We start from the raw sequence: 27,306 nt of genomic DNA, 5'->3' as shown, positions 1-27,306 counted from the left end.
GGCCCCGCCTCTATTCCCGGGGACCAGCTGTCAATCAAATCAATTCCCACTCCAGGAGGGGGGAAACTTGGGAGCGAACAGAAAAAAAAAGTTTTGCAAAAGTTTGCAACAATGAGAAATCGGAAGGGGAGAAGCGGCCAACGGGGCGAGGACAACTCCCCCCGAGCTGACAGCAAGGATGTGTCCGGTTCTCCGGCCAGCCCGGCCGGGGGGACCTTGCTGTGGATTCTCATCCTCCTGCTTCTGGCCGGCGGCGGGATCGGCGGCTGGTTCATTCAGCAGCAGCTCAGCACCATCGACAACCTGGATCACACCATCCAAATCCTGCAGAAGAAGCTCTCTCAGCTTGAAATGATCCAAGACCAAGTGGGTGAGCTGAACGAGAAGGTATGCACCAAGTGCTGGAGATAGGACACCAAGATGCTGGAGTAAGGTCAGGCATGCAGAGTGGCTGGAGAACATGGATAGGTGATGTGCGTAGAAAGGAACTGCAGACGCTGGTTTAGACAGACACAAGATGCTGGAGCAACTCAGCGGGACAGGCAGCAGCATCTCTGGAGAGAAGGGTTAGGTGACACTTCGAGCTGAGACCCTTCTTCGGACTGAGAGTCACGGGGAAGGGAAACGAGAGATATAGACGATGATGTAGAGAGATTTAGAACAAATGAATGAAATATGTGGAAAAAAATTAACAATGGTAAAGGAACACAAATGCTGGAGAAACTCAGCGGGTGAGGCAGCATCTATGGAGCGGAGGAAATAGGCAACGTTTCGGGGTCGACCCTATTTCCTTCGCTCCATAGATGCTGCCTCACCCGCTGAGTTTCTCCAGCATTGTTGTCTACCTTCGATGTTCCAGCATCTGCAGTTCATTCTTAAACACTGGTAAAGGAACAGGTCATTGTTAGTTGTTTGCTAGGTGAGAACGAAAAGCTGGTGTGACTTTTGTTATAAGGGGGGGGGGGGGATGGAGAGAGAGGGAATGCAGGGGTTACTTGAAGTTAGAGAAATCAATAGACATAGCCCTGGGTTGTAAGCTGCCCAAGCGAAATATGAGATGCAATTTGTTCCAATTTGCGTTTAGCCTCACTGACGGCGTAGGACAGAACGTCAGTGTGGGAATGGGAAGGGAATGGGCGATCGATTCGCAGAACACCTTCACTCAGTCCGCCTGGACCTACCTGATCTCCCGGTTACTAAACACTTTCATTGCCCTTCCCATTCTCACACAGACAATTTTGGCCTAGGCCTCCTCCATTGTGAGGGGGCAAAGATTTAATAGGAACCTGAGGGGTCACTTTCTCACGCAAAGGGTGGTAGGTGTATGGAGTGAGCTGCTGGAGGAGGTTGTTGAGGCATGAACAGCTTTAGAGGGATATGGGCCACGTGCAGCCAGGTGGGGCTAGTGCGGATGGGACATATTGGCCAAAGTGGACAAGTTTGGCTGAAAGACCTGTTTCCACACTGTAAATCTCAATGATTATTACTCTAATTTGATGCAGGTAATGTAATGCAATTGGCGTGTTTGAATATAGCAAGGCATGGATGCTGTTCAAGCTTTGCAGTCATGGGATGATTACAGTTCAGAAGGATATTCTAGAGCCTTTAACAAGAAAGAGTTTCCTCGTATCGCTTATCATCCTTTTTGCCAATCAGCATGACTATGAGTAGAAAGGAACAGCAGATGCTGGTTTGTACCAAAGATCATCACAAAGTGCAGGAGTAACTCAGTGGGCCAGCAGCATCCCTGGAGAAAAAGGATGGGTGATGTTTCAGGTTGAGACCCTTCACATTAAAAGTAGAGGGGAGGAAATTGGAGGTGAGAAAATGCCAGAACAAAGCAGGACCACCAACAGATGGTCAAGGAAGGGTGGAGCCCATAATGGCCCATTGTTGGCTGGGTAAGAGGTGATAATGCAGGGATACAAGGATGCGAACAGTGGGACAACTAGGGTGGGATAAGGGGGAAAGAGAAGGTGTGCAGGGGTTATTTGAAATTAGAGAAATCAGTGTTGAAATTTGAGAAATAACTCAATGGTTCCCAGTTCTTGGTCACTCAGCCACTGCTGATAATGTTTCTTTATCTACCTTCTATCTCTCCTCCCTAATCTTAAATACATATATCCATCCTTCACTATCTTAGATACGTTTATCAGTTCAGCTTTGTAACTTCTGTTTCAACGAGTTCAGCTCCCATTTCTCTAATCCATCCACTTAAGATGATTCAGACAACATTATTCTACAACAGGCATGGGTCTGGGCCATATCTTTATTTTAAAGAATAATATGTGCTATTTTGTTAATTAGCACCACCGCCATTGCAAGCCTGAGTCTCACCGTCATGGCATTTTCTGTGGTGCATGGCCTTCTGGGTAAGCACCACCACCATTGCCGGCTTGTTTCTGATGTAAACGAGTGATCGTATAGTGGTGTGGAAATTACAAACTGCCTTGATTGCACTAGGGAATGAGTACAGAATGTTTTACATAAGTGCGAGCTTACATAAGACACCTATTGCATAAGTTGGGGCGTGTCAAGGGATATATTTTCGAAGCGTCGGTAATTTCTGGAGTTTTGCTTACAGATAGATCCTCTGTTTAAATCAAACAATGTTGAATGCAGTGTCTTGGGGAACCTCCAACTTCCTCGGCATGTCAGGTACCATCTGTGTGGAGTAAATGGAGCTCATCTTAACTGACAAGTCCGTCACATCCATGGTACACAAAAATGCTGGAGAAACTCAGCGGGTGCAGCAGCATCTATGGAGCGAAGGAAATAGGCGACGTTTCGGGCCGAAACCCTTCTTCAGACTGATGGGGGGTGGGGGGGGAGAAGGAAGGAAAAAGGGAGGAGGAGGAGCCCGATGGCGGGGGGATGGGAGGAGACAGCTCGAGGGTTAAGGAAGGGGAGGAGACAGCAAGGGCTAGCAAAACTGGGAGAATTCAACGTTCATGCCAGCCGGACGCAAGCAACCCAGGCGGAATATGACGGGAGAATTCAACGTCCATGCTATCTGGGGAGAATTCAACGTTCATGCCATTGAACGGTGTCTGAGGAAGTTAGAACCTGTATGGGGGGGGGGGGGGGGGGGGGGGGTGGGGGTGGGAAACAGGTGGTCAAATATAGAAGGAATATTGTCAGTTCAGATGGCAGAGCAGACATGGATGTGACGGATACCACCATCACATCCATGTCTGCTCTGCCATCTGAACTGACAATATTCCTTCTATATTTGACCACCTGTTTCCCCCCCATACAGGTTCTAACTTCCTCAGACACCGTTCAATGACCCATTGGTGTTGCAGCAGTAGAATTGCTGTCTTGCAGCGCTTACAGCACCAGAGACCCGGGTTTAATCCTGACTACGGGTGCTGTCACTTGAACTGGCCTTGAGCGTTCTTTTTTAAAAATCTTCATTCTCTCTGACTCACCTACTTCCAGCCAGTACTCGCTCTCGCTGCTTCTGGCTGCTGATTCTCTCCGACCTTCATGGTAAACACTACTACACGGGTATTGTCTGTACAGACTTTGTACATTCTCCTCGTGACCGCGTGAGTTTTCTCCGAGATCTTTGGTTTCCTCCCACTCTCCCAAGATGTACAGGTTAATTGGCTTGGTATAAATGTAAATTGCCCCAAGTGTGCAGGATAATGTTAATATGCAGGGATCGCTAGTCGGTGCGGACTTGATGGGCCGAAGGGCATGTTTTCCTCGCTGTGTGTTGAAACTGAACTAAAAATAACTAGTGCCAATGGGTTGAGTGAAGTAACGTGAACACTCAGCATTAGACCATAAGACATAGGAGCAGAATTAGGCCATTCAGCCCATCAAGTCTACTCTGCCATTCAATCGTGGCTGATCTATCTCCCTCTCAGTCTGATGAAGGGTCACAACTGGAAATGTCACATTGGCATGTTCTCCAGAGATACCTATTTGGAGAAGATAATTAGATGACATTTTGAGTCGGGACCCTTCTTTAGAATGATCAGTTTAAAGAAGTGTCCCGACCTGAAATGTCACCTACGCATGTTCTCCAGAGATGCTGCCTGACCCGTTGAGTTACTTCAGCACTTTGTATCTTTTTACATCTGCTCTGAAAAATATATTTCTGCTTTTATTTCAGCTGCTGATCACAGAAACTCACGAACAAAGGTTGCAGGATCTCGAGGTTACTTGGACTAATTCTAAAAGGAAATTGGATCAGGCAGCGGAGGCTGTGGCACAGATTCAGTCAGCTAACCTGAACAGTAAGGTGACTGGGCTCCAGTTGGAAATGAGCACCAGCCTGAGTGAGCTGAGGAAGGACTTGCTGAAGAAGAATGATCTGAAGCGCCTGGAGGATATGGTTGAAGTTCTTCGGGAAGTTGACCTTGCACAGGCAGAGCAGCAAGTTGCACGTATGAAAGCTGTAACTACCAAACTTGAGGAGAACACAGACTCACTGTCTACTTCTTTGACAAGTTTAACAAGTCGGATGGCAAGCCTAGAAGCAGCGAGGCAGGACCTACAAAGTGTTGAGGACATCAACACAATCAAAGAGCTGATGAACTATAATCTTCATTCCATCTCCAACAGTGTGACTGATTTGACAATACAAGTTAACCAGACAACCCAGGCAACTGATGCTATTCTGACCCAGTTAGCACGGCAGAGCAACGAATTATCGGAACTGAAAAACTATGCTTCATTCCAGCAAGTTGAGCACCTGGCCAGCAAAGAGCAACTGGAAGATGTCAGGTTGGAAAATATTTATGACTGCTGGCTTGGAGATTTGTGTCTGAACGCACTCAAAAAAAGGAATATGTGTTTTTAAGAAGGAAAACAGCTCTGTTGCTTAATGCTTTTGATATACAGTGAACCCTCGTTTTAACGGACCTCGTTTTCACAGAAGGGTCTGAAGAAGGGTTTCGGCCTGAAACGTTGCCTATTTTCTTCGCTCCATAGATGCTGCTGCAACCGCTGAGTTTCTCCAGCATTTTTGTGTACCCTCGTTATAACAGATTTTGGTTGTGGCAGACAGCCCTACCAACTGCTTCCCATGCCGATCCCAGCTCACACCACCTCCCCTAATGCTTACAGACCCTGCTGCCCACACCATCCCCATCTCTCATTGCCCCCTCTGGCTGCCCATGCCCCCCCCCGTCAAAAAGGTGAAGACAGCCAAGAATTCGGCAAAAGCCCAGACGAGCCAAAGGATATTTTTAAGGCGGAGATTCACAGATTCTAGATTAGTAAAAGAATGTCGGGGTTATGTGAAGAATGCAGGAGAATGGGGTTGAGAGGGAAAGATAGAGCAGCCACGATTGAATGACTGTGTAGACTTGTAGAACTAGTAGAATTTAACATTTAAGAAACAATTAGACAGGTACATGGATAGGTACACAAAAATGCTGGAGAAACTCAGCTGGTGCAGCAGCATCTATGGAGCAAAGGAAATAGGCAACGTTTCGGGCCGAAACCCTTCTTCAGACTGAAGAAGGTCTGAAGAAGGGTTTCGGCCCGAAACGTTGCCTATTACCTTCGCTCCATAGATGCTGCTGCACCCGCTGAGTTTCTCCAGCATTTTTGTGTACCTTCGATATTCCAGCATCTGCAGTTCCTTCTTAGGTACATGGATAGGACAGGTGTAGAGGGGTATGGACCTGATGCAGGCAGTGTGGGTCGATGGGGCATGTGGGTCGGTGTGGACAAGTTGGGCCGAAGGGCCTGTTTCCACACTGTATGACTGACTCTAAAGCCAAAATCAGAAAAACCCAAGAAGGCCGTGGCCAAAAAGTTTATAAAAAGTGCTCTGTGAAAAGACCTGAACCCAATGGTTCTTCTCTTATCGTATGTTAACCCAACCATTCCGTTATACGGAGGGTTTACTGTATTTGAGATTCTGTGCTGTGCATAAAGTGTACACTGCTCGGGTGATGGCATGTTCCCTGCTGTGTCCGTTCCAGGAAAATGGGCGAGCGGTTGCAGAAGGAGAAGATTTCCATGGAAGAGCTGGAGAGCGCGGTTCGAAGCACAGTCGTTGTTGATCTCAGTGAGCTGCAAAAGAGAACTGGTAAAATGGATGAAATACTAGCCAATCTGCAGGTCCACGTCGCAAAGGTAATCCAACCCTCCCACCACGTAAACGTTCAGATCCCTTTGCTTGATCGGTTGTGATAAAACGTCTCACATGGTTTCTTTCTCCTGCTCTTGGATTGACTGATCTTCACTGACAGGTGTTTGATCCAAGTTCCAATCCAAAGTAAGTATTATCTTTGAAACCGGGCCAATCAAGATATTTCATCACCTGATTCTTAAAGTAGTTTGGGCAATGACTGAAGAACAAGGTGTGCATGCCAACTTGAAAGGTCGGGTTTACCTAATGAACTGTTTGTAAGCTGAAAAGTTAGTTGAGAAAATATATTCCCATGGTAACTCAAATCTGGTTGATTTTAGAACACATATTACCAGTTTTTAATTACAATAATCGATACTTTGCCGAGGTATTTCAAACAGTTCTTCTTCTTGCTTATGGCATGCACAGCCTAAAGTTGTAGGACAACTTGTTCCATTTGATTGTGCACGCAGGGTTGATTGCATTCGTCAAAACAGGGTGGACCACGTGAAGGTTGCAATCTCACCCCTTTCAAACAGTTGAAGTAGCTGAACTAATTTTGGGAACAACTCCATCCAAGACCACAAGAAATTGCAGAGAATTGTGGACGCAGTCCAGACCAGCAATACAAACCAACCTCCCTTTCATTGATTCCATTTATACCTCACTCTGCCTCGGCAAGGCCACCAGCATAATCAAGGACATGTTGCACCCAGGCCACCCTCTCCTCTCCCATGGGGCAAAAGATATAGAAGTGTGAAAATGTACACCTCCAGATTCAGGGACAGTTTCTTCCCAACTGTTATCAGGCAACTGAACCATCCTACCAACAACTAGAGAGCAGTCCTCACAATAGATTCGGCCAATCTATTCTCCAAATAAATTCAAATTTATTGTTATTCTCAAAATATGAATTATTTTCCAAGGAGCATGCAAGCTGGAAAGGGTGCAGAGAAGATTTTAAGACATTGGTGAGGCCACATTTAGATGATTGTGTTCAGCATATGTACCCTCAATAAGGATGGGGAAATAGTGATTTAATATGCAATATTTAAGAATATTTGCTTTATTTTGTATTATGGGGGTGGGTTTATTTGTATTTTTTGTACTGTACATATCATTTTGATTTTAAATTATTTTTGGTTAAAAAAATAGTCTGTGGCCGGCTGGATTATTGATGGTCAGCGTGTACTCGATCAAGGTCCTGTTTCTATGCTGTATCCGGAAATAAACTAAATGTGTCTTTTTAAAAAAAGTTCTTCAGTTTTTAAACTCGCTGGAATCGATATTCACTCCCTGATTCTTCACAAATCAATGAACAAAGTGCATTAAGGTAGTTTCGATAGGAGAGCCCATTTCATCTGTTGGATGGAATTCTTCACTATGTCAGTAGATTGTGCTTTTTGCTTCTTAGAATGGCAAATGGCAGCACTTCATTTTGAAATGAATACGTAGCTTTGAGCAAAATGGCTGCCAGTGTCTCGTTGAAATTTTGCCTCCATTCCATTAGTTTTGCCAGGCTTGTAGCTCCAGAAATGCTGCCAGGCCAGCTGGGTTACTCCAGCACTTTGTGTCCCCGCATTTTTAGACATTAGAGATCTACTGTGATTTATTGTTTTGAGTTTTATTTTTGACTTTAATGCTGTAATATAAAATTAAAACAAGGACAAGTTCATTCATCCATTCACTACATTACATTTTTAGTAGTTCAAGTTCAAGTGAGTTTATTGTCATGTGTCCCTGATAGGACAATGAAATTCATGCTTTGCTTCAGCACAACAGAAAATCTGGCATTCTACACTGCGCTTGGAATGAGCTGATCTGGCATTGTGGATTTGTTAGACACAGTTTGTTTGGCTTCAGTTCACACTCTTAAACAACAGAAATTATAAGTGCAAAGCAAAAGTAATGTGTTTTAGTTCTCCAATTAGAAACAGTATAAACCATTACAGTAAGCTTTGTATTTTCAGATTGAATTTCCTTTTTGTGGATTTTTTGACTGTCTTGTGCAGTGACTCCACATTAATGCATATTTCAGCGATTCACTGCCAAGTACACGGTTGTTCCTCCTGACAATGAAGATGGCTCTGTCCAAATGTGTTTGTGCAGACATGTGGAACATTTTCCATTCAAATCCAACTCAACTACGTTCTCAGCTGTCATTTTTCTTTATCTTCCCCATGAATTGTGCAAGTTATATCATGGTTTGCTTCATTGTAGATCAGAATAAGATGAGACAAGATGAATAACACTTGCAGACACATGATCTTTGCTGATTTTGCTAAAACCCTCTGGCTAAATCTTAATTTCACTCAAATTTCTTTGGCACTCGTTTCACACAACTTCACCCACACAGGAGTTTTTATTATAAACTAGACCAACGGTGTGCGTTGGGGAGCTGATGAAGCTGTTTTTGAAATGAATACCCTCCCCCTGACGTCACTGGAAGGTGGTGGAATATTCTGTTTCACTGTGCCATTGAGGGGCACAAGTATTGTGACGCCACTGTTAGCTGGTGTTTTAAAAGGTGGTTTTGTTTTTTTTAAACTTAATTCATGAATAACCCGGGTGAGGGGACGGGGGTGTGTGAATGATCGATCGGGGGGGGGGGGGGGGGGGGGGGGGGGGGGGGGGGGGGGGGGGGGGGGGGGGGGGGGTGGCACTCGACAACTTGAGCGCCCATTGCGATTATCACTGGAAGTTCTATGGCAATTAATTCATAACAAGAGGATTTCAGTATTGGAGTAGAGAGGTTCTTCTGCAGTTGTATAGGGCTCTGGTAAGACCACATCTGGAGTATTGCGTCCAGTTTTGGTCCCCTAAATTGAGGAATTACATCCTTGTGATTGAGGCAGTGCAGCGTAGGTTCACGAGATTGACCCCTGGGATGGCGGGACTGTCATATGAGGAAAGATTGAAAAGACTCAGCTTGTATTCACTGGAGTTTAGAACGATGAGGGGGGATCTTTTTGAAACATAAAATTATAAAAGGACTGGACAAGCTAGATGCAGGAAAAATGTTCCCAATGTTTGGCGAGTCCAGAACCAGGGGCCACAGTCTTAGAATAAGACTGAGGTGAGAAAAAACGTTTTCACCCAGAGAGTTGTGAATTTGTGAATTCCCTGCCACAGAGGGCATTGGAGGCCAAATCACTGGATGGATTTAAGAGAGAGTTAGATAGAGCTCTAGGAGCTAGTGGAATCAAGGGACATGGGGAGAAGGCAGGCACGGGTTACTGATTGGGGACGATCAGCCATGATCACAATGAATGGTGGTGCTGGCTCGAAGGGCCGATGGCCTCCTCCTGCACCTATTTTCTGTGTTTTCTATGAATTCCGCAGATTCACCACCCTCTGACTAAAGAAATCCCTCCTCATCTCCTTTCTAAAGGTACGTCCTTTTATTCTGGGGCTATGGCTTCTGGTCCTAGACTTTCCCACTAGTAGAAAAATCCTCTCTACATCCACTATCTAGGCCTCTCACTTTTGGTAAGTTTCAATGAGGTCCTGCCTGTCAATAGTTAATTAAGGTAAGACTAACTGTTGATATTTAAAGAGGAAACCATTACAGAAAACTGAACTGACTGTAAGGTTGTGCTGATATACAATATAACTAACACACTCCAAGTCATACACACTCATGTTATGATGACAAATCAAAACCTTTTGTATCTTAGCAAGGTCACATTGCACTTTCCAGTTCATTTTAAGATACTGTTATTTGTTTTTAAATCTCTGAATGGGTTCGCCCCGCCTTACCTCTCTGAGCTGCTCCACCCATACGCTCCAGTGTTAAAACACATTTGTACTCCCTGGCTTTTGACCATGCCTGAGACTTTGCTTCTGTTTTTATTGTTTTTAATGTTTCTTTATTTTACATGTCTTTTCCTACTATTTCTTTTGATTGTTATTATTGGTGTGTATTGACTTTTTTGTCAATGATTAGTGATGTACAGCATTTTGTTGCAACTATGATTGTTTTTAAAGTGCTCTATAAATAAAATTATTATTATTATTATTAAAATGTACAGCTCCACCTGAAGAAGGGTCTCGACCCGAAACGTCGCCTATTCCTTAGCTCCATAGATGCTGCCTCGCCCTTTGAATTTATCCAGCATTTATGTCTAGCTCCGCATGGATAATATCTTGCCCTTTAATCATGCTAGCTCATTCAAAGTGCGAGTTGAAAACAGTGGCACGAGGTTGTATGTGTTGATTGCTGCCTACAAATCCCTACAGATTGTTTGCTCTAGAAAGCCAAAGGTTGTGCGTAGGCCTGGTCGAAATATATATGAAATAATGAGAGGTATCGAGAGGGTAGAAGGTCCGAACCTTTTTCCCAGGGGGGAAAAGTCAAACACTAGACATTACTAAAGGTGACAATCGCAACGTTCAAGAAAACTATCGCAACATTTAAGAAACCTTTAGACAGGTACTTGGACAAGAGAGGTCGAGAGGGATATGGACCAAACGCAGGCAAGTGGGACTAGTGTAGATGGGACATGTTGGTCGGTGTGGTCAAATTCGGCCAAAGGGCCTGTTTCTATTACTCTATGACTAGAGGGCGACGCTTTTAAGGTGAGAGGGGCAAAATTTAAAGGAGATGTGTGAGGGACGTTTTTTTACACAGAGAATGGTGGGGTGGATGCTGGAAACACGCTACCCGGGGTGGTGGTGGAGTCGGATATGACAGTGGCATTAAAGAGGCTTTCAAACGTGCTGGGAATGGAGGCATATGGATTGTGAGATTAATTTATCTTGGCATTATGTTAGGCCATTGTTGGCCAAAGGGCCTGGTCTTGTGCTGTGCCGTACTCTGTTTCTATGTCCAAACTAGATGTATTGAATCAGTGATATGATGTTTCTTTGCAGGTTGAAAGTAATGGGGCTGATCAAAATAAACAACTCGCAGATGCCTTGAATCAAACATCTCATACTCTGCAGAATAGTTTGGGGAAAATTGAAACAAACCTCAAGAGTTCTGTCGAGCAGTGTAAGTATTGCCAGATCACAGGTATAATAAGTGCGAAGATAGATACAAAATGCTGGAATAACTCAGCGGGCCAGGCAGCATCTCCGGAGAGAAGGAATGGGTGACGTTTCGGGTCGAGACCCTTCTTCAGACTGGTATAGTAACTGCCACTGGCCTTAAGTAATCCATTTATCTCAATATGTCACCTTGATTTTAATTAAAAATCTCTGCTAATTTACTCACATGCTAAAAGTGCACACACAAGACCATAAGACAAAGGAGCAGTATAAGGCTATTCAGCCCATCCAGTCTACTCCACCATTCTATCATGGCAGATCTATTTTTCCCTCTCAACCCCATTCTCCTACCTTCTCCCCGTAACCTTTGACACCCTCAAAGTGGATGCATGGTTTCTATCTTTCCACCACTACCTTATCAAAGTGTTTACTCTGTGGAGACGTAAAGAACCACAAGTGCTGGTTTGAAGGGAAAAAAAAGATACAAAGTGCTGGAGTAACTTAGCGGGTCTCTGAAGAAGGGTCCCAACCCAAAATACATCCTATCCATGTTCTTCAGGGATGCTGCCTGACCCGCTGAGTTATTCCAGCACCTTGCATCTTTTTTGGTTACTGTGGATCTTGTCCTTGATGACACATTTAAATCTATGTGTTACATTTATTTTACATGCCCTCCAGTTTTGCACAAAACCAAATACAGGGTTAGCCGGATACTGACTGGGGTGGAAATCTAGTTCTTTATTTCCCACTGGGCGGCCCTGTAGCGTAGCGGTGGAGTTGCTGCCTTACAGCGCCAGAAACCTGGGTTCAATCCTGACTACAGGTGTTGTTTGTACAGAGTTTGTATGTTCTCCCTGTGACTGTGTGGGTTTTTTTTGGGTTCTCTGGTTTCCTCCCAGATTCCAAAGACATGCAGGTCTGTAGGTTAATTGGCCTCTGTCAGTTGTTCCTGGTAAGTAGGGTAGTATTAGTGTTTGAGTGGTCGCTGGTTGGCGCGGACTCAGTGGGCCTGTTTCAAAGCTGAATCTCTAAAAACTAAACATTATGGCATGATTCAGAGACAGATTGTGAGGGCAATTGAAACTCTGTACTAAAAACTTCAGCCTGGGCTTAACAGCATCAGATCAATTACTTTTTGAGCATAGACAAGTAGCTACTCATCCGTTAAATGCCTGCAATCATTGGAGGAGCTTGCATTTTTGATTTGCGTTCAAATGAAACAATCTTATTCACACTGAACACCAATTAAAATTGAGATTTTTTTGAAGCAAAATTAATTGCACAGAAATTTATTTGAAAAAATAATTTTCTATATATGTAGAACCATCCGCCCTCCCTTCCATTCCTTCACCTCCCTTGACTCCTGGCTGGCCTTGCACCTTTCTGTCCCCTCTCCCTGCAACTACATTATAAACAATTCGTACCTCATCAATCCTCTAGCTTCACAATTTGCGACTTCAAATCCTTGTGTGTGATCAGCTCTGGCCTTTGTCCAAACATCTGCCTATCAAAAACCTCCCTCGCGTGAGTACACATAGGAGCTGCCATGCTTTCTCCTGCCCCGCTACTCTTCCTAATGACCTGCCACACTTTGTCCTTCATCCTTGCAGTCTGTACAAGGGTCGCGACCTGAAATGTCACCTCTCCATGTACTCCAGGGATGCTGCCTCACCCGCTGAGATACTCCAACATTTTGTGTCTTTTCTACGCATTATATTGTGGTTTTTATAGTGCGTATGAAGTGACATTTGCATTTGGGGCAACACGGTGGCAGAGCGGTAGAGTTTCTGCCTTACAACCCCAGAGACCCGGGTTCGATCCTGACTACCTATGTTGTTTGGAACAGAGTTTGTACATTCTCCCTGTGACAGCGTGGGTTTTCCCTGGGTGCTCCGGTTTCCTCCCACACTCCAAAGACATATAGGTTTGTAGGCTAATTGGCTTTGATAAAGATTGCAAATTGTCCCTCGTGTGTAGGATAGTGCTAGCGTGCGAGGATCGCTGGTCGCCGTGGACTTGGTGGGCCGGAGGGCCTGTTTCAGCACTGTATCTCTAAACTAAAGAAGGGGAGGGGATGGCATTTATGTGGCTGAAAATAACGTTTAGCACTTATCTTTGAAACAGGTCTGTCAGGAGAAGTGAGAACTTTCTGTGAAACTTTGGAAAATTGTGCTTGGCCGCACATTCGGGAAGTAAATTTTCCTCATCGCATACTGAAGGATCCAGTGATCATACTGAGCTTGGCTGAGATCAGTTCCGTTGAATCAGTTGGAGTCACAGTGAAAACCGTGGACGTTACAGATTCTGGCTTCAAGATCCAAATTAATAGCATTGGCAATTATAATTTGTCGACCGTGAGAGTCAACTGGATGTTATGTGCATAGTTTAAATGTCTTGCACAATCCATTACAAAGTGGCAAGAATATAGGTAAAAACTAAGAAAAACAACTATTGCTTTCACTGTATGAAAGACATGTCTCTTCAAAGCTCATGGAGCTAATTCAACACCAAAGCAGTTCATTTGTTTAGAATTAATTATTCCATTTATGTGCCATCACCTCTGTAAATAGAACTAGTCTTTTTATATCACAGTGGTAAATATGTCACATTTGAGTGAAAATGGCAGTTTGAAGACAAGTACATACAACTGTTTAGGTTAGATATAAAAATCATAACTATCCCATTCATACTTCAAGGATTCTTTTTGAATTTACAAACCAATTAAATAGTCAGTGGGTAAAAACATAAGCCACAAAGTGAGGTCACTACACTTGAAAGGAAATGTGAATGCTGAGTGACCTTAGGTGCTTATTGATTGTCTACTTATTTTGTTTGGGACCTAGAGTTAATTGAATTTACAATGAAGAGTGCCTGCATGACCCACATGTTGCTGCTTGTGATGTTGGTTTTGGAATATAGAACATAGAACAGTACTGGACAGAAACAGGCCCCATTCCCCACAACGTCTGTGCTGAATATGATACCAGGTTAAGGTAATCTCCGCTGCCTGCACATGATCCATATCCCTCCATTCTTTGCATATCCATGCATCTCATTAAAAGCCCCTTACATGTCACTGTCATATGTGTATCCACCACCACCCCTAGCAACGCGTTCCAGGCACTCGCCACTCTAAAACAAAAAATACTTGTTCAGCAAACACTTACTCAACAAAATTCCATCTCTGTTTTAAAACCTTTAGTCGGCCCTGTGTCCACATCTGTTTAGGAAATCAACTTAGACATTTAGTGTGTAAGAAGGAACTGCAGATGCTGGTTTAACTGAAGATAGATATAAAAAGCTGGAGTAACTCAGCGGGACAGGTAGCCTCTCTGGAGAGAAGGAATGGGTGACGTTTCGGGTCGAGTTCCTTCTTGAGACTGGTTAGGAATAAGGGAAACAATTCCACCCTAGTCGCACTAGCTTCTCGTTTTCATCCTACAAACGGCTAACAATGGCCTGTTTCCTTTATCATTGTTATTCTTTTGTATATCTTTCATTCATTGTTCTTTATCACTCAACTTAGACATTTATACTGCTTTTGATTTCAATTTTCTTTTACTCCTTAATATTCACTGTAATTTTATGTTCGACCAACTCCTCAATCCTCCATCTAACCTTCAGATAGGAATTTATGCAACAGCCCAAAATAATTGAATCCTCTTTACCATGATGAAATTGCGCGCACACTTCATCTAATGCCACTACATTGTTCTTTGAGTGCAGTGTACTCCAGGTGGGGTTTGGGCAAGATCTCTCCTTCGCATTCCATCCACCAAAAGCTGACATTCCATTATTTTTTTTATTGTTTCCGTCACTTTATTTGCTTTGTGTAAATTGACAGCCAAAGTTCCTCTTCAACTTAAAAATGCACTGTATTAGCTTTCTTGCTGGACTTCATTTCAACTTATTTTGACCACTGTTCAATATTTTTTTACCCTATGTAACTTCCAGTTCCCATCTGCTCTCCTGACCTGGCACCATCTTTAGACTTTGACTAATATATCAAGCCCTCAGAATATTCATCCTCCAGCTCCTGCCTCACCCTCTCCCCAACACCAATGCATTAGCAACCCTCGTTAAAAGGTTGCAACAATTTCTGCTCTAAGCAAAATCAGCTCTACCCTATTTAAGAGTTTTTTTAATTGTGAGCAGAAGTTAAGGAAACTTTGTGTTTTGATCTGTATAGAGGCCATCGCTGGGTGACAAATGGTTTAGATTTTTATAGCTGATAGTAACAGGGTGGCACAGCGGTAGAGTTGCTGCCTCACAGCGCCAGAGACCCGGGTTCGATCCTGACTATGGGTGCTGTCTGCACCGAGTTTGTACATTCTTCCTGTGACCATGTGGGCTTTCTCCAGGTACTCCGGCTTCTTCCCACATTCCAAGGATGTGCAGGTTTGTAGGTTGATTGGCTTCTGTAAAATTGTTCCTAGTGTGTTGGATAAAACTAGTGCAGGGATGATCGTTGGTCTGCTTGTCTCAGTGGGCCGAAGGGCTTGTTTCCATGCTGTATTGATAAGCCAAACTGAAACAATGCTGGAAAATAAACAAAAAAATATCTTATGGTAACCATGACTTCAAAGTATTGTAACAAATGGCATCGAAGGTGCATAAAACTGATAAAGAATAATTATCTAAAGAAGAGAAAGTGAATTGATTTGCTCTGCGGCTTGTACGAATAAGAGTATGTGTGTATGTCAGACCTTTGGATTTAAGTAATATGAGAACTCGATTGAATGTATGGGTGTCCATATGAATATGTTTGTACTCCAGAGGCGGCCGATGATTCATACTTCCATTCTGGTTGCGACACACAGCAGGAATATAACTGCATATCTATCATTTATGGTGCCGCAGGTGCACGGTGGATCAGCGGTAGAGTTGCTGCCTTTACAGCACTTGCAGCACCAGAGACCTGGGTTCGATCCCGACTACGGATGCTGTCTGTACGGAGTTTGTACCTTCTCCCCGTGACCTGCATGGGTTTTCGCCGAGACCTTCGGTTTCCTCCCACAATCCAAAGAAGGGTTTGGCCCGAAACGTTGCCTATCTACTTCGCTCCATAGATGCTGCTGCACCCGCTGAGTTTCTCCAGCATTTTTGTGTACCTTCGATTTTCCAGCATCTGCAGTTCCTTCTTTAACCGTTTGTAGGTTAATTGGCTTGGTATAAATGCAAATTGTCCCTAGTGTGTGTTAATATGTGGGGATCGTTGGTTGCTGCGGACTCAGTGGGCCGAAGGGCCTGTTTCCGCGCTGTATCTCTGAAGGGCCTGTCCCACTTAGGCGATATTTTCGGCGGCTTGCCGGCACCCGCCATAGTCACAGCAAGTTGCTGAAAATTTGCAACATGTTGAAAATCCAGCGGCGACTAGAAAAAGGTACAACTCTTTGGGCGACTACTCACGACCAAACAGGCGTCACCCTGTCCCCGAAAAAATTGTGTAAGTGGAACAGGCCCGTAAACAAAACTAAATTTAATCAGATATATGTTGACAAGCTCTGTTAGTGCATGACCCACATTGTATAAGTATTTAATGCCCTCAGAAACTATTTGAAAGACAGATGGCTCTCTTGATTTTATATTAATCATTCTGATAAAATTACAGATAAAGAGAAATGATTGAATTGTTTTTTTCTGTATTTAAATTTTAAATAAACTTAATTCTCTTAATTGTAAATGCATAATTTATTTACCTACCTGCATTTAAAGTTCAAAATAACTAGACCTGCTTAGGTTTTTGCATATAATATGAAAATCATTTTGTAATGTTTCATGGTACTGTACTGTGGTCTGGTGTTTTCCCTGCTTGTATGTTACAGTTGTGTAATTAAAATAAATTATGGCTGCCAACCAAAAATACCTTATTTCTCCTGATGAGAACAACAGGTAATGGAGAACCAGAGGACATAGGTTTAAAGTGAAGGGGGAAAGATTTAATACAAATCTGAGGGGTAACTTTCACACAAAGGGAGGTGGGTGTATGGAACAAGCTGCCAGAGGAGGTAGTTCAGGCAGGGACTATTGCAATGTTTAAGAAACAACTAGACAGCTACATAGATAGAAGATAGACACAAAATGCTGGAGTAACTCAGCCGGACAGGCCGCATCTCTTAAGAGAAGGAACGGGTGACGTTTCGGATGGAGACCCTTCACCCTCGAATGAAAGCTTCACCTGTCTGTACCTTCTCTCCAGAGATGTTGCCTGTCCCGCTGAGTTACTCCAGCATTCTGTGTCTACCTTTGGTTTAAATCAGCATCTGCAGTTCCTCCCTACAGCTACATAGATAGGACAGGCTTAATAATAATAATAATAAATTTTATTTATGGGCGCCTTTCAAGAGTCTCAAGGACACCTGCTTAGGCCAAATACAGGCAGGTGGGAATAGTGTAAATGGGACAGGTGGTTTGGGTCAGGTCAGGACCCTTCAGACTCAGTCCTAAATAGGGGTCTCAACCAAAAATGTTGTCTGTCCATTCCTTCCACGGATGCTGCCCGACAAGCTGAGTTTTTCCAGCACATTTTTTAGCTCAAGGATTTCAGCGTCTGCAGTTACTTGCGTCTCCAGAGAGAACAATTGGTGTGTTCAGACACAATTTATCTTGTATACTTGTATTACATGAGCATAGAAAACGCTGCTATGTAAAACAATTACGTACACTAAACTTTATTTTATGACCTAAAATCTAAGAAAGTATATTGAGCAGTGGGCAAAGATTAACTAATAGAGGCGGCACAGTGGCACAGCGGTAGAGTTGCTACCTTACAGTACTAGAGACCCGGGTTCAATCCTGACTACATGTGCTGTCTATGGAATTTGCACGTTTTCCCTGTGACCACGTGGGTTTTCTCCAGGTGCTCTGGTTTCCTCCCACATTACAAAGACACAGCTTTATAGGTTCATTGCCTTCTGTAAATTGTCTCTAGTGTATAGGATAGTGCTAGTGTACAGGGTGATCGCTGGACAGCTTGGACTCGGTGAGCTGCTGGGGCCTGTGATGTATCTCTAAAGTCTAAAATCTAGATCAGTTTGGAGAGACAAGGACGTTTTGCACTGTTAATCTATCAGAGGAGGAGTGGGATACAGAGTTAACATGCTAGTCATCTGGGAGCTCGGGACATCCGCCATATTTCAATTTCATTTTTGAAGCATTTCAATTTAATTTTTTATCCCATTCTCACTTAAAACGGGCATTAACTAGGGAAAGCCAGGTTGCGAAAATGTCACCGAAAGAAACATCAGATTAAGGAGTGGGATACTCAAGGCTCCAGTAATCTGGATTCAATCATAATTCCTAGTGCGATCTATGTGGAGTTTGCAGTACTGTACTGTTCTATGTTCAGGTTTCTCTCACATCCTAAAAATGTGCAGATTAGTGGCTAATTAACTGCTGTATAATGCCCCTGATATACAGTATAGGAGGGTTGTTGATGTGAATGAGTAGAGAACAATCAATGGAATAATGGGAAAATGGATGCTCGACAATTGGTGCATATACGGTGGGCCAATGGGACTGCTTCTGTGCTCTATAAATCAGAGATAAATAAAGGTATAAAATACAAGGAAGTCATGCTGACCTTTCATAGAGCACTGATTTGACTGCAACTGAATTATTTTGCTCCATTCAATGATGGATGCCATACCTATTATGTCTCTGAACCTCCCTAAATGCCCATTTCTGGGCATCTCACATCAGGAAATATGTGAAGCCCTCACAGAGCGGGCAGGCCCCACAGGAGAAGCGTCCACGTCACAGGGCTGGAAACTGGAAGTGTCCTGAACTAATTCTGCTACCACCATCATCTATTGCGACAAGTGACGGCTTCCACTGATTGTCGTCGGAGACATGCGTCCTTTTCAGGACGGACGATGACAGCGAGGTCAACATTTGTAACAAGATGGACACGTAAAGAAGGGGAAGCGGGCAGAAGAGTTATTTTCAGGGATGAAGAGCAAGCAGTTGTATAGATGGAAAGGGAGTCCTTTTACAAAGGAGGTGAGGAGGAACTTCTTTAGTCAGAGGGTAGTTAATCTGGAACTCATTGCCAGAGGGCTGTGGAGGCCAAGTCGGTGGAGATTTTTAAGGCAGAGATAGACAGATTCTTGATTAGAACATGTCAAGAGTTATGGGGAGAAAGCAGGAAAATTGGATCGGGATGCAGAGATCAGCCATGATTGGATGGCGGAGTGGACTCGATGGGCTGAATGGCCTAATTCTACTCGTATAACGTATGAATGTGACTAGAAAGCCTGTGGTTGTTTGAGGAACGGAAATGGTTGAGAGGGATTCTGAGAAAGACATTTCAAATCCATGAAAAAACGCAAAACGGGCATAGTTCCTGTGGGTGGGTGGGTCAAGGGACAAAGGGCATAAAGTGAAGGTGGCAATTAAAAAAACAAAAACAGTCCCATGATAAAAAAGCATTGTATGCTGTGTGCTCTAGGGAGATGGGAAGAACTAAGAGTCACAGTGAGGCAGTGGTAGAGTTACTGCATTCATGGAACATCATTCTGGCAACATCTCTGGAGAAAAGGAATATCATCTTCGTCTGTGCTAACAATAGGGGTACAAGGATGTGAAAAGTGGACTAGTGGGATGATTAGGGTAAAAGGGGTGGGGGAGAAGGAATGTACGAGTTATTTGAAATTAGATAAATCAACGTTCATACCACTGGCTGCCTTACTGCACCAGTTACCCGGATTTGATCTTGACTATGAGTGCCGTCTGTATGGAGTATGTACCTTCTCCCTGTGACTGCGTGGGTTTTCTCTAGGTACTCTGGTTTCCCCGCACATTCCAAAGATTTGTAGGTTAATTGGCTTCTGTATATTGTCTGAAATGTGTAGGATCGAACTAGTGTACAGGTCGGCGCAGACTCACTGGGCTGAAAGGTCTGTTTCCACTCTACACACTCTAGACTTTAGAGATACTGTGCAGAAACAAGCCCTTCGGCACATCGAGTCTGCACTGACCAGCGATCACCCGTACACTAACACTATCCTACACATCAGGGTTAATTTTACAATTTTTACACTGAATCCTATTAATTGACAAACCTGTACATCTTTGGGACAAAACTGGAGCACCCAGAGAACCCATGTGGTCACAGGGAGAATGTACAAACTCCGCACAGACAGAACCCATAGTCAGGATCAAACCTGGGTCTCTGGCGCTGTCAGGCAGCTATCACTGCGCACTGTGCCGCACTAAACTAAAATTAAATCTCCAAGAATGGGGAGTGAGGCAGTTTCAATGGTGGCATTCGAATGGGAAGTGTGCAAGGTAAAAAATGATGCCAGGCTTTGAGAGTTGACAGGGTCTACCTCCAGCTGATTTGGTCTTGCATGAAATCAGCAATTACTCATCTGCCAAACAGTCTCCACCCTTGTTGTAACCTTACTGCCACTCCGCTGGGAAGGGGAGAAGGTAATTCGAAAATCCCCTAGTCTGGGTGAGGAGGCTCATATTATCTGGCACCATTCAGCCGAAATATGGTATTTTCCCCTGACATATTATATCCTCATTTCTCTTTCCAATATCTTGCTATTCCCGAGGGTTGATGTGAAATTTGTTATGGTTATCTTTGGCAAAAATATCACGAAGACCAACATACAGCTGTGATCGCTTGATGCTTCCAATTAGGTAAAGTCCTTGGCAGATTGACCTGCTTGAAGACACAAACGTTTAGGTTTGTCTATTGCAATGTTGGCAGTCACCAATTTAAAATGGATGACCTCCCACTGATTTTGGCTCAGAACCTGCAGTCATAAATAACATTGCAGCTGTCTTCCTTATCTCACTAATGGAGGATATCCGATCGGAGCTACTGAGAAACCAACATGCGGAGTTACACTCGGAGTTTCAGAATTTTTTTTTTGGTGATTGGGAGCTCCTCCAACAGGAGACTGTTGTGTGACACGCTTCAGCTTCTAATTAGTAGGAAATAGTCATGCAGTGGAAACCTAAGGGCACAAACTGTTCTCGCTGTAAAGTTCTCTGAAAGATTGTACTCTGAGATATATCGTTTTTAATGGCTAACTACCTCTCTGACACATTTATAACCACATAAATGAGAAAGGTGAGAGGGGAAGGATATAATAGGAACCCGAGGGCCAAATGTTCACACAGAGGGTGGTGGAGGTACATGGAATGAGCTACCAGAGGAGATAGTTGAGGCAGGTAGAATAACAACTTTTTAACAGGTGTGTGGGTTGGAAAGGTTTAGAAGAATATGGGCTAATGCGAGTAAATGAGAGCTTAGATAAGGCATCTTGGTTGGCATGGATAAGTTGGGCTGAAGGGCCTGTTTCTGTGCTGTATAACTGTATGATCATTTCAGTACTGATTAATTTACAATTTTTTTTTATTTAAAGAAAAAGTTATGATATTTCATCTTCAAATAATGGTACTTTGACATGAGATTGTTTAGTTGTCATTTTATTTCACAATAAATTGTTAAAAGTCTTGCACATTTTACATTCTGGTTTGCCTTTTGCGGCATTATTTCTATCTATCTATGGCTTTCATTCCAACTCGAGGTTGAGTGGTGCCATCTGCTTCATGATGTCCTGCCACTCTCTTCCATCCCCAGCTAGCGTGCTTGCTCTGGGGTGGAAGATTGCAACTTTCACGTGTTTGCAACCACCAACCAACGATTGCAACCACCAACTCTGTTTCGACTGATGCAATCAACTCGACATGCACAAATGGAAGATCACGTTGTCCCACAACTTTAGGCTGCGCACGACACACGAAAGAAGAAGGGGAAGAAGCGCTCACTCCGACCGGAGAGTTGATGTAATATAATCAGGGGCTGAAACCCTGGTGCTGTGTTGGCCATCCATCATGATGCAGTTTTACTCAAGGGTAAGCTTGCGAACCTGCCAGAGGATTGGTGGATGCTAGAGATCGATTATACACGTTGCAAAGGGAGAAATCCACAGCATCATTCATTGAACCTTTGTGAGCAACTTTCTTCAAGATCAGTGACATGCATTCACTTTCATGCTGGTCGAACACCTAATTAAAGGCCCTTCAAGTTAGGACAGTCAAGTGACAGTCAAGTGATCATCCCCAATCAGTACTCCGTTCCTGCATTCTCCTCATATCCTCTATGGCGACGTATTAATTCCCTGCTGACCTCTGTCCGTATGTCCTCCCTGGCTCATCATTTGTTTTGCCCTAACCTAGGTTGCACACTGGCACAGCGGTGGAGTTGCTGCCTTACAGTGCCAGAGATTTGGGTTCAATCCTGACTACGGGTGCTGTCTGTACAGAGTTTGTACGTTTGCCCCGTGACCACGTGGGTTTTCTCCAGGTGCTCCAATTTCCTCCCTCGTTTTAAAGACGTACAGGTTTGTCGGTTAATTGGCATCAGTCAGAATTGTAAATTGTCCCTCGTGTAGGATAGTGCTAGTGCATGGGAATCGCTGGTCAGCACAGACTTGGTGGGCCGAAGGGCCTGTTTCCGTGCTGTATCTCTAAATTAAACTGCAGACAGAATAGATTGGTGGTGGGTTTCTAGTTATTTATTTCCAGCCTCACACAAACTCTATCGGTGCTCAGTCACATTGAACAGCGAACAAATTAATCAATTAAATGATATCAAACATTTTTTTTATGTTTAGATATTTCTAATTGTTTTTCATCTACTTCAAGTCCCTTCAATTATTTTCTGATGTTCAGCATCTATTTAAAAGGAGAAACAATGAACGACAGATGCTAGTTTACAAAAAAGGCCACAAGTGCTGGAATGACCCAGCGGGTCAGGTAGCATCTCTGGAGAACATGGATAGCTGACGTTTCAAGTCGGGATCCTTCTACTGTCTGAAGTAATGTCCTGACCCAAAGCGTCACCTCTTTATGTTCTCCAGAGATGCCGCCTGACACGCTGAGTTACCTCAGCACTTTGCGTCTTTATCTGTGAAAAGGCCTTTGACATTATAAGCGACCAACGGTCCATTTGGGCAGTTCCGATGTGGGACATCAGCTGTTAACAGCCGAGGTCTAGTCCCTCATGAAGTTACTCTTTCCGAGGCTTCTTCCCGCCAACCAAGCTCTTGAAAAATACAACTAAAGGATGAACTACAAACTTACTTGTTTGACGTTGGGCTTTAGTGTTGCATTAATATTGTTTTTTTATTTATTTAGTTATTTTTTGTTTATTATGTTATCTATGAGTTTACAGACTGGTTTACTGACGAGTTGTGCTGTTTCTAGTACACATTTTATTGTTCCGTTTTAGGTACATATAACTATTAAACACTCTTTACTCTCTTAATTTTGGATGGAGAAAAAGGAACTGGAGATGCTGGAAACTTGAGTAAAATGTAAAGTGTTGGAGGAACTCAGCAGGTCAGGCAGCATCTGGGGAGGGAATAGGCAGGTGATGTTTCATATTAGGATCATTCTTCAGACCTGATGAATTCCTCCAGTACCTTTCAGGGGCTTCTAACCAGTTGTTATCAGGTAAACCATCCTATCACCAACTAGAGAGCAGTCCTGAACAGCCATCTATCTACTTCATTGGAGACCCTTCGACTATCTTTAATCAAACTTTACTGAACTTTATCATGCAAGAAACTTAATTCATTTTATCCTATATCTGAACACAGTGGACGGCTTGATTGTAATCATGTATCGTCTTTTTGCTGACTGTATAGCACACAACAAAAAACGTTTTACTGTACCGCAGTACACGTGACAATAATAAAACTGATTGTATAATCATGTAGTCTTTTCGCTGACTGGATAGCATGCAACAAAAAGCTTTTCACTGTATCTCGGTACACGTGATAAAAATGAACTGATTTAAGATGGCTTTTCTGGATTGTTGAATACTGATTTAAAATCAATGATGATACTGAAAATAAAATACACCCATCTCAATTCACTTCCTTTAGCTTTATCAACATCTATACTTGTAGCATCAGATGGCGCAGTGGCAGAGTTGCTGCCTTACAGCGCTTGCAGCGCTGGAGACCCGGGTACGATCCCGACTATGGGTGCTGTCTACGGAGTTTGTACGTTCTCCCAGTGACCTGCGGGAGTTTTCTCCGAGATCTTTGGTTTCTTCCCACACTTCAAAGACGTACAGGTATGTAGGTTAATTGGCTCGGTAAATGTAAAAATGGGTGTAGGATAGTGTTAATGTACGCGCATCGCTGGTCGGCGTGGACCCGGTGGGCCGAAGGGCTTGTTTCCGCACTGTATCTATAAACTAAACAAAACTAAACTCACCTAAAGGAATTTCTTCACTTTATACAAGTACTGGCAGATGCTAAAATAGAATTGCACATTATGGAACTTGTCACCCATATTTATTCACATTGATAAAACCCAGAGCTCTGCCTGTTTCCTATCTGCCATGTCTCCCAAAAGTGACCAGCCAGGTACAGAGCACTATTGCAACTGGTGTTGCCAGCTATTTACATGCCAAAGGGGTCGGGCAACCATAGCCTTCTGATCACTATTCTGGGGCCTTGGCCCCAGGCCTCTCTGTGGAGATGTAAAGCGGGGCAAACGAACACACCCTTGCCTTCATCAACTTAATCAGACATCACTAACTTGAGCTGATATCCCTAGGGTGGTCATATGGTTTGATGTGTTATTGCTTATGTAATGGATTGTTGCTCGTGGTAAATTTGCCACATTTATTATCAGAATCATCTGTGGTAACTATAGCTCTTGCAGTTCCACACCTTTACCTCATGGAGCATCCGTAGAGCAGCATGGTGGTTCAGTGGTAGAGTGGCTGCCTTACTGCGCCAGAAACCTGGGTTCAATCCTGACTATGCGTACTGTCTGTATTTGCACATTCTCCCTGTGACTGTGTGGTTATTCTCCAGGTGCTGCCGTTTCCTCCCTCATCCCAAAGATGTGCACGTTTGTAGGTTAATTCGCCTCTGTAAATTGCCCATAGCAATTAGGACAGAACTGGGGTACAGGGGATTGTTGGTCAGTGCGGCTTCCATGGGCTGGAGTCTATTTCTGTGCTGTATCTCTAAAATAAACTAAACTAAATCTTGAACTCATTGGATTTCCATTTGAGTATGCCAAGTAAACTTTTTTCAGTTCTTTTTCCCAGTTCTTACAAGCGATCATCAATCTGAAACATTAACTCTTTTCAATGATACAGCCTGACCCACTGAGAGTTTCGAGATTTTCTGATTGAAAGAATGGAAACAGGCCTTTCAGACCACTGAGTCCATGCTGTCCATCTTTCAACCGTTCACACTAGTTTAGTGTTATGCCACTATGGCCTCCACTCCTGACACATTTGGGACATGTTACAGAGGCCAATTGACCCACAAACCTGCACGGCTTTGGGATGTGGGGGAAACCGGAGCACCTGGAGGAAACCCACGCGGTCATAGGGAGAATAAGCGAAGTCCACACAGACTGTACCTAAGGTCAGAATCAAACCCAGGTCTCTGGCGCTGTGAGGCAGCAGCTCTACCCACTGTGCCACACTGTTTTGCTCCCAGTTCCAACAAGGATTTTCAAACTGAAACAACGGTTTCTCTCATCACTGATGCTGATTGACCTGAGAGTTTTCAGCATTTTCCCTTTTTAATTTCAGATTTCTAGCAATGTTTAATCTTGTGCTAGATCATTTGTATCTAATACATTAGCACAAATTGTCCTTGGATATGATGGACATGTTAGTCTGGAATTATCGATGGCAGCACGGTGGCATGGCAGTGGAGTTGCTGCCTAACAACGCCAGAGACCTGGGTTCGATCCTGACTCTGGGTGCTTGTCTGACTGGATTTTGTATGTTCTCCCCGTGACCACGTAGGTTTTCTCTGAGTGCTCCAGTTTCTACCAACACTCCAAGGACGAAAAGGTTTGTAGGTTAATTCGTTTCGGTAAAATTGTAAATTATCCCTAGTGTGTAGATCGTGCTAGCGTATGGGATGATCGTTGTAACTCTAATGTAAACTGAAGTATCTGGAAAGTATAAAAGCAATCCTGTTTTATAGCACCACTTGTTATTGAAGCCCAGCATTAGAATGCAAACTTCAAATTGGATCTATATTAATTCCAACACACAGCTGCTCCCTCGCATTGAGAGGAATCATTGTAAATATGTGCGAGTGAAACCAATATTTTTTCAGAGGGTGCTGTACATGTTGCCACCAGTAGAGGCTGCAGTGGTCCTTAGTAACAAGATGACCTTATGTTTTCTGACAGTTCATTTATTTTCTCTACAATTACATTTGAAGCATTATTTCAATATTATCCATAGGTTTTATGCATTTCATTGTTATTTGGTATAACACTGCCAAAAGTTCTATGTTACTTTTCTATCTGCTATGCTCCTGTATAGACTAGTGGCATAGTTTTAAGGTGAGAGGGCCAAAATTTAAAGGAGATGTGAGGAGCAATTTTTTTACACAGTGGTGGGTTCCCGGAATGCGCTTCCAGGGGTGACGATTGAGGCAGATACAATAGTATAAGTTAAGAGGCTTTTTGAGGGGCTCATGGATATGCAGAGCAATGGAGGGATCACGTATAGGCAGAGGAGGTTACGTAAACCTGGCATTATGTTTGGCACAGATATTGTGGGCCAAAAGATACGATAATGGCATTGTAAGAGGTTTTAAGATAGGCACACGGAAGTGCAAGGAATAGAGGGATACGGATCATGTGCAGGTGGATGAGATTTATTTAACGTGGCATCATGTTTGGTGCAGTCATTGTGGATTGAGGGGTCCGTTCATGTCCTATGTTCTAAAAGTCCTGTTTCTGTGCTGTACGTTTTCTATGTTCCATCTATGTGAAATCCATTGAAGAGCTGGAATGAAAAGTATAAGGTTTTTTCTACAAGTCTGCCCTGCAAAGTTGATCCACTAATCATTGGTACTTTGTTTAGTTTTTTCCCTTTCCCCTTACTCTCAGTCTGAAGAAGGGTCTCAACACAAAACATCACCTATTTCTTTTCTCCAGAGATGCTGACTGACCCGCTGAGTTACACCAGCTTTTAGTGTCTATCTTCGGTTTAAACCATCATCTGCAGTTCCTTCCCATACATGGATTAGTTTTTAATTTAGTTTAGAGAAGAGAACGGAAACGAGCCCAACGAGCCCGTGCCGACCAGCGATCCCCGCACACTAACACTATCCTACACACACTGGGGACAATTTACACTTATACCGAGTCAATGAATCTACAAACCTGTACGTCTTTGGAGTGTGGGAGGAAACCAAAGATCT

General features: G+C 43.5%; 1 protein-coding gene across 1 annotated transcript; it reads left to right on the top strand.

The window, feature by feature from the left end:
• Position 1: 1 nt before the first annotated feature.
• Positions 2-13,669, top strand: LOC129708656 (myosin-15-like). Its single transcript, XM_055654550.1, has 5 exons — positions 2-387; positions 4,124-4,737; positions 5,946-6,099; positions 10,967-11,087; positions 13,208-13,669. The coding sequence occupies exons 1-5, from the start codon at positions 112-114 to the stop codon at positions 13,465-13,467; spliced, it is 1,425 nt and encodes a 474-aa protein (XP_055510525.1). The 5' UTR covers positions 2-111; the 3' UTR covers positions 13,468-13,669.
• The last annotated feature ends 13,637 nt before the right edge of the window (positions 13,670-27,306 follow it).

This window comes from Leucoraja erinacea, chromosome 24 (genome assembly GCF_028641065.1).
Source record: "Leucoraja erinacea ecotype New England chromosome 24, Leri_hhj_1, whole genome shotgun sequence".
Lineage (NCBI taxonomy): Eukaryota > Metazoa > Chordata > Chondrichthyes > Rajiformes > Rajidae > Leucoraja > Leucoraja erinaceus.
Note: the sequence above shows the minus strand (reverse complement) of the source record. Positions and strands in the feature narration are given on the sequence as shown.

Coding starts and splice junctions, on each gene's coding strand:
- LOC129708656 (XM_055654550.1), top strand. CDS start 112: ATGAGAAATCGGAAGGGGAGAAGCGGCCAACGGGGCGAGGACAACTCC. Junction 388..4,123: donor TGGGTGAGCTGAACGAGAAG/GTATGCACCAAG, acceptor CTTTTATTTCAG/CTGCTGATCACAGAAACTCA. Junction 4,738..5,945: donor GAGCAACTGGAAGATGTCAG/GTTGGAAAATAT, acceptor TGTCCGTTCCAG/GAAAATGGGCGAGCGGTTGC.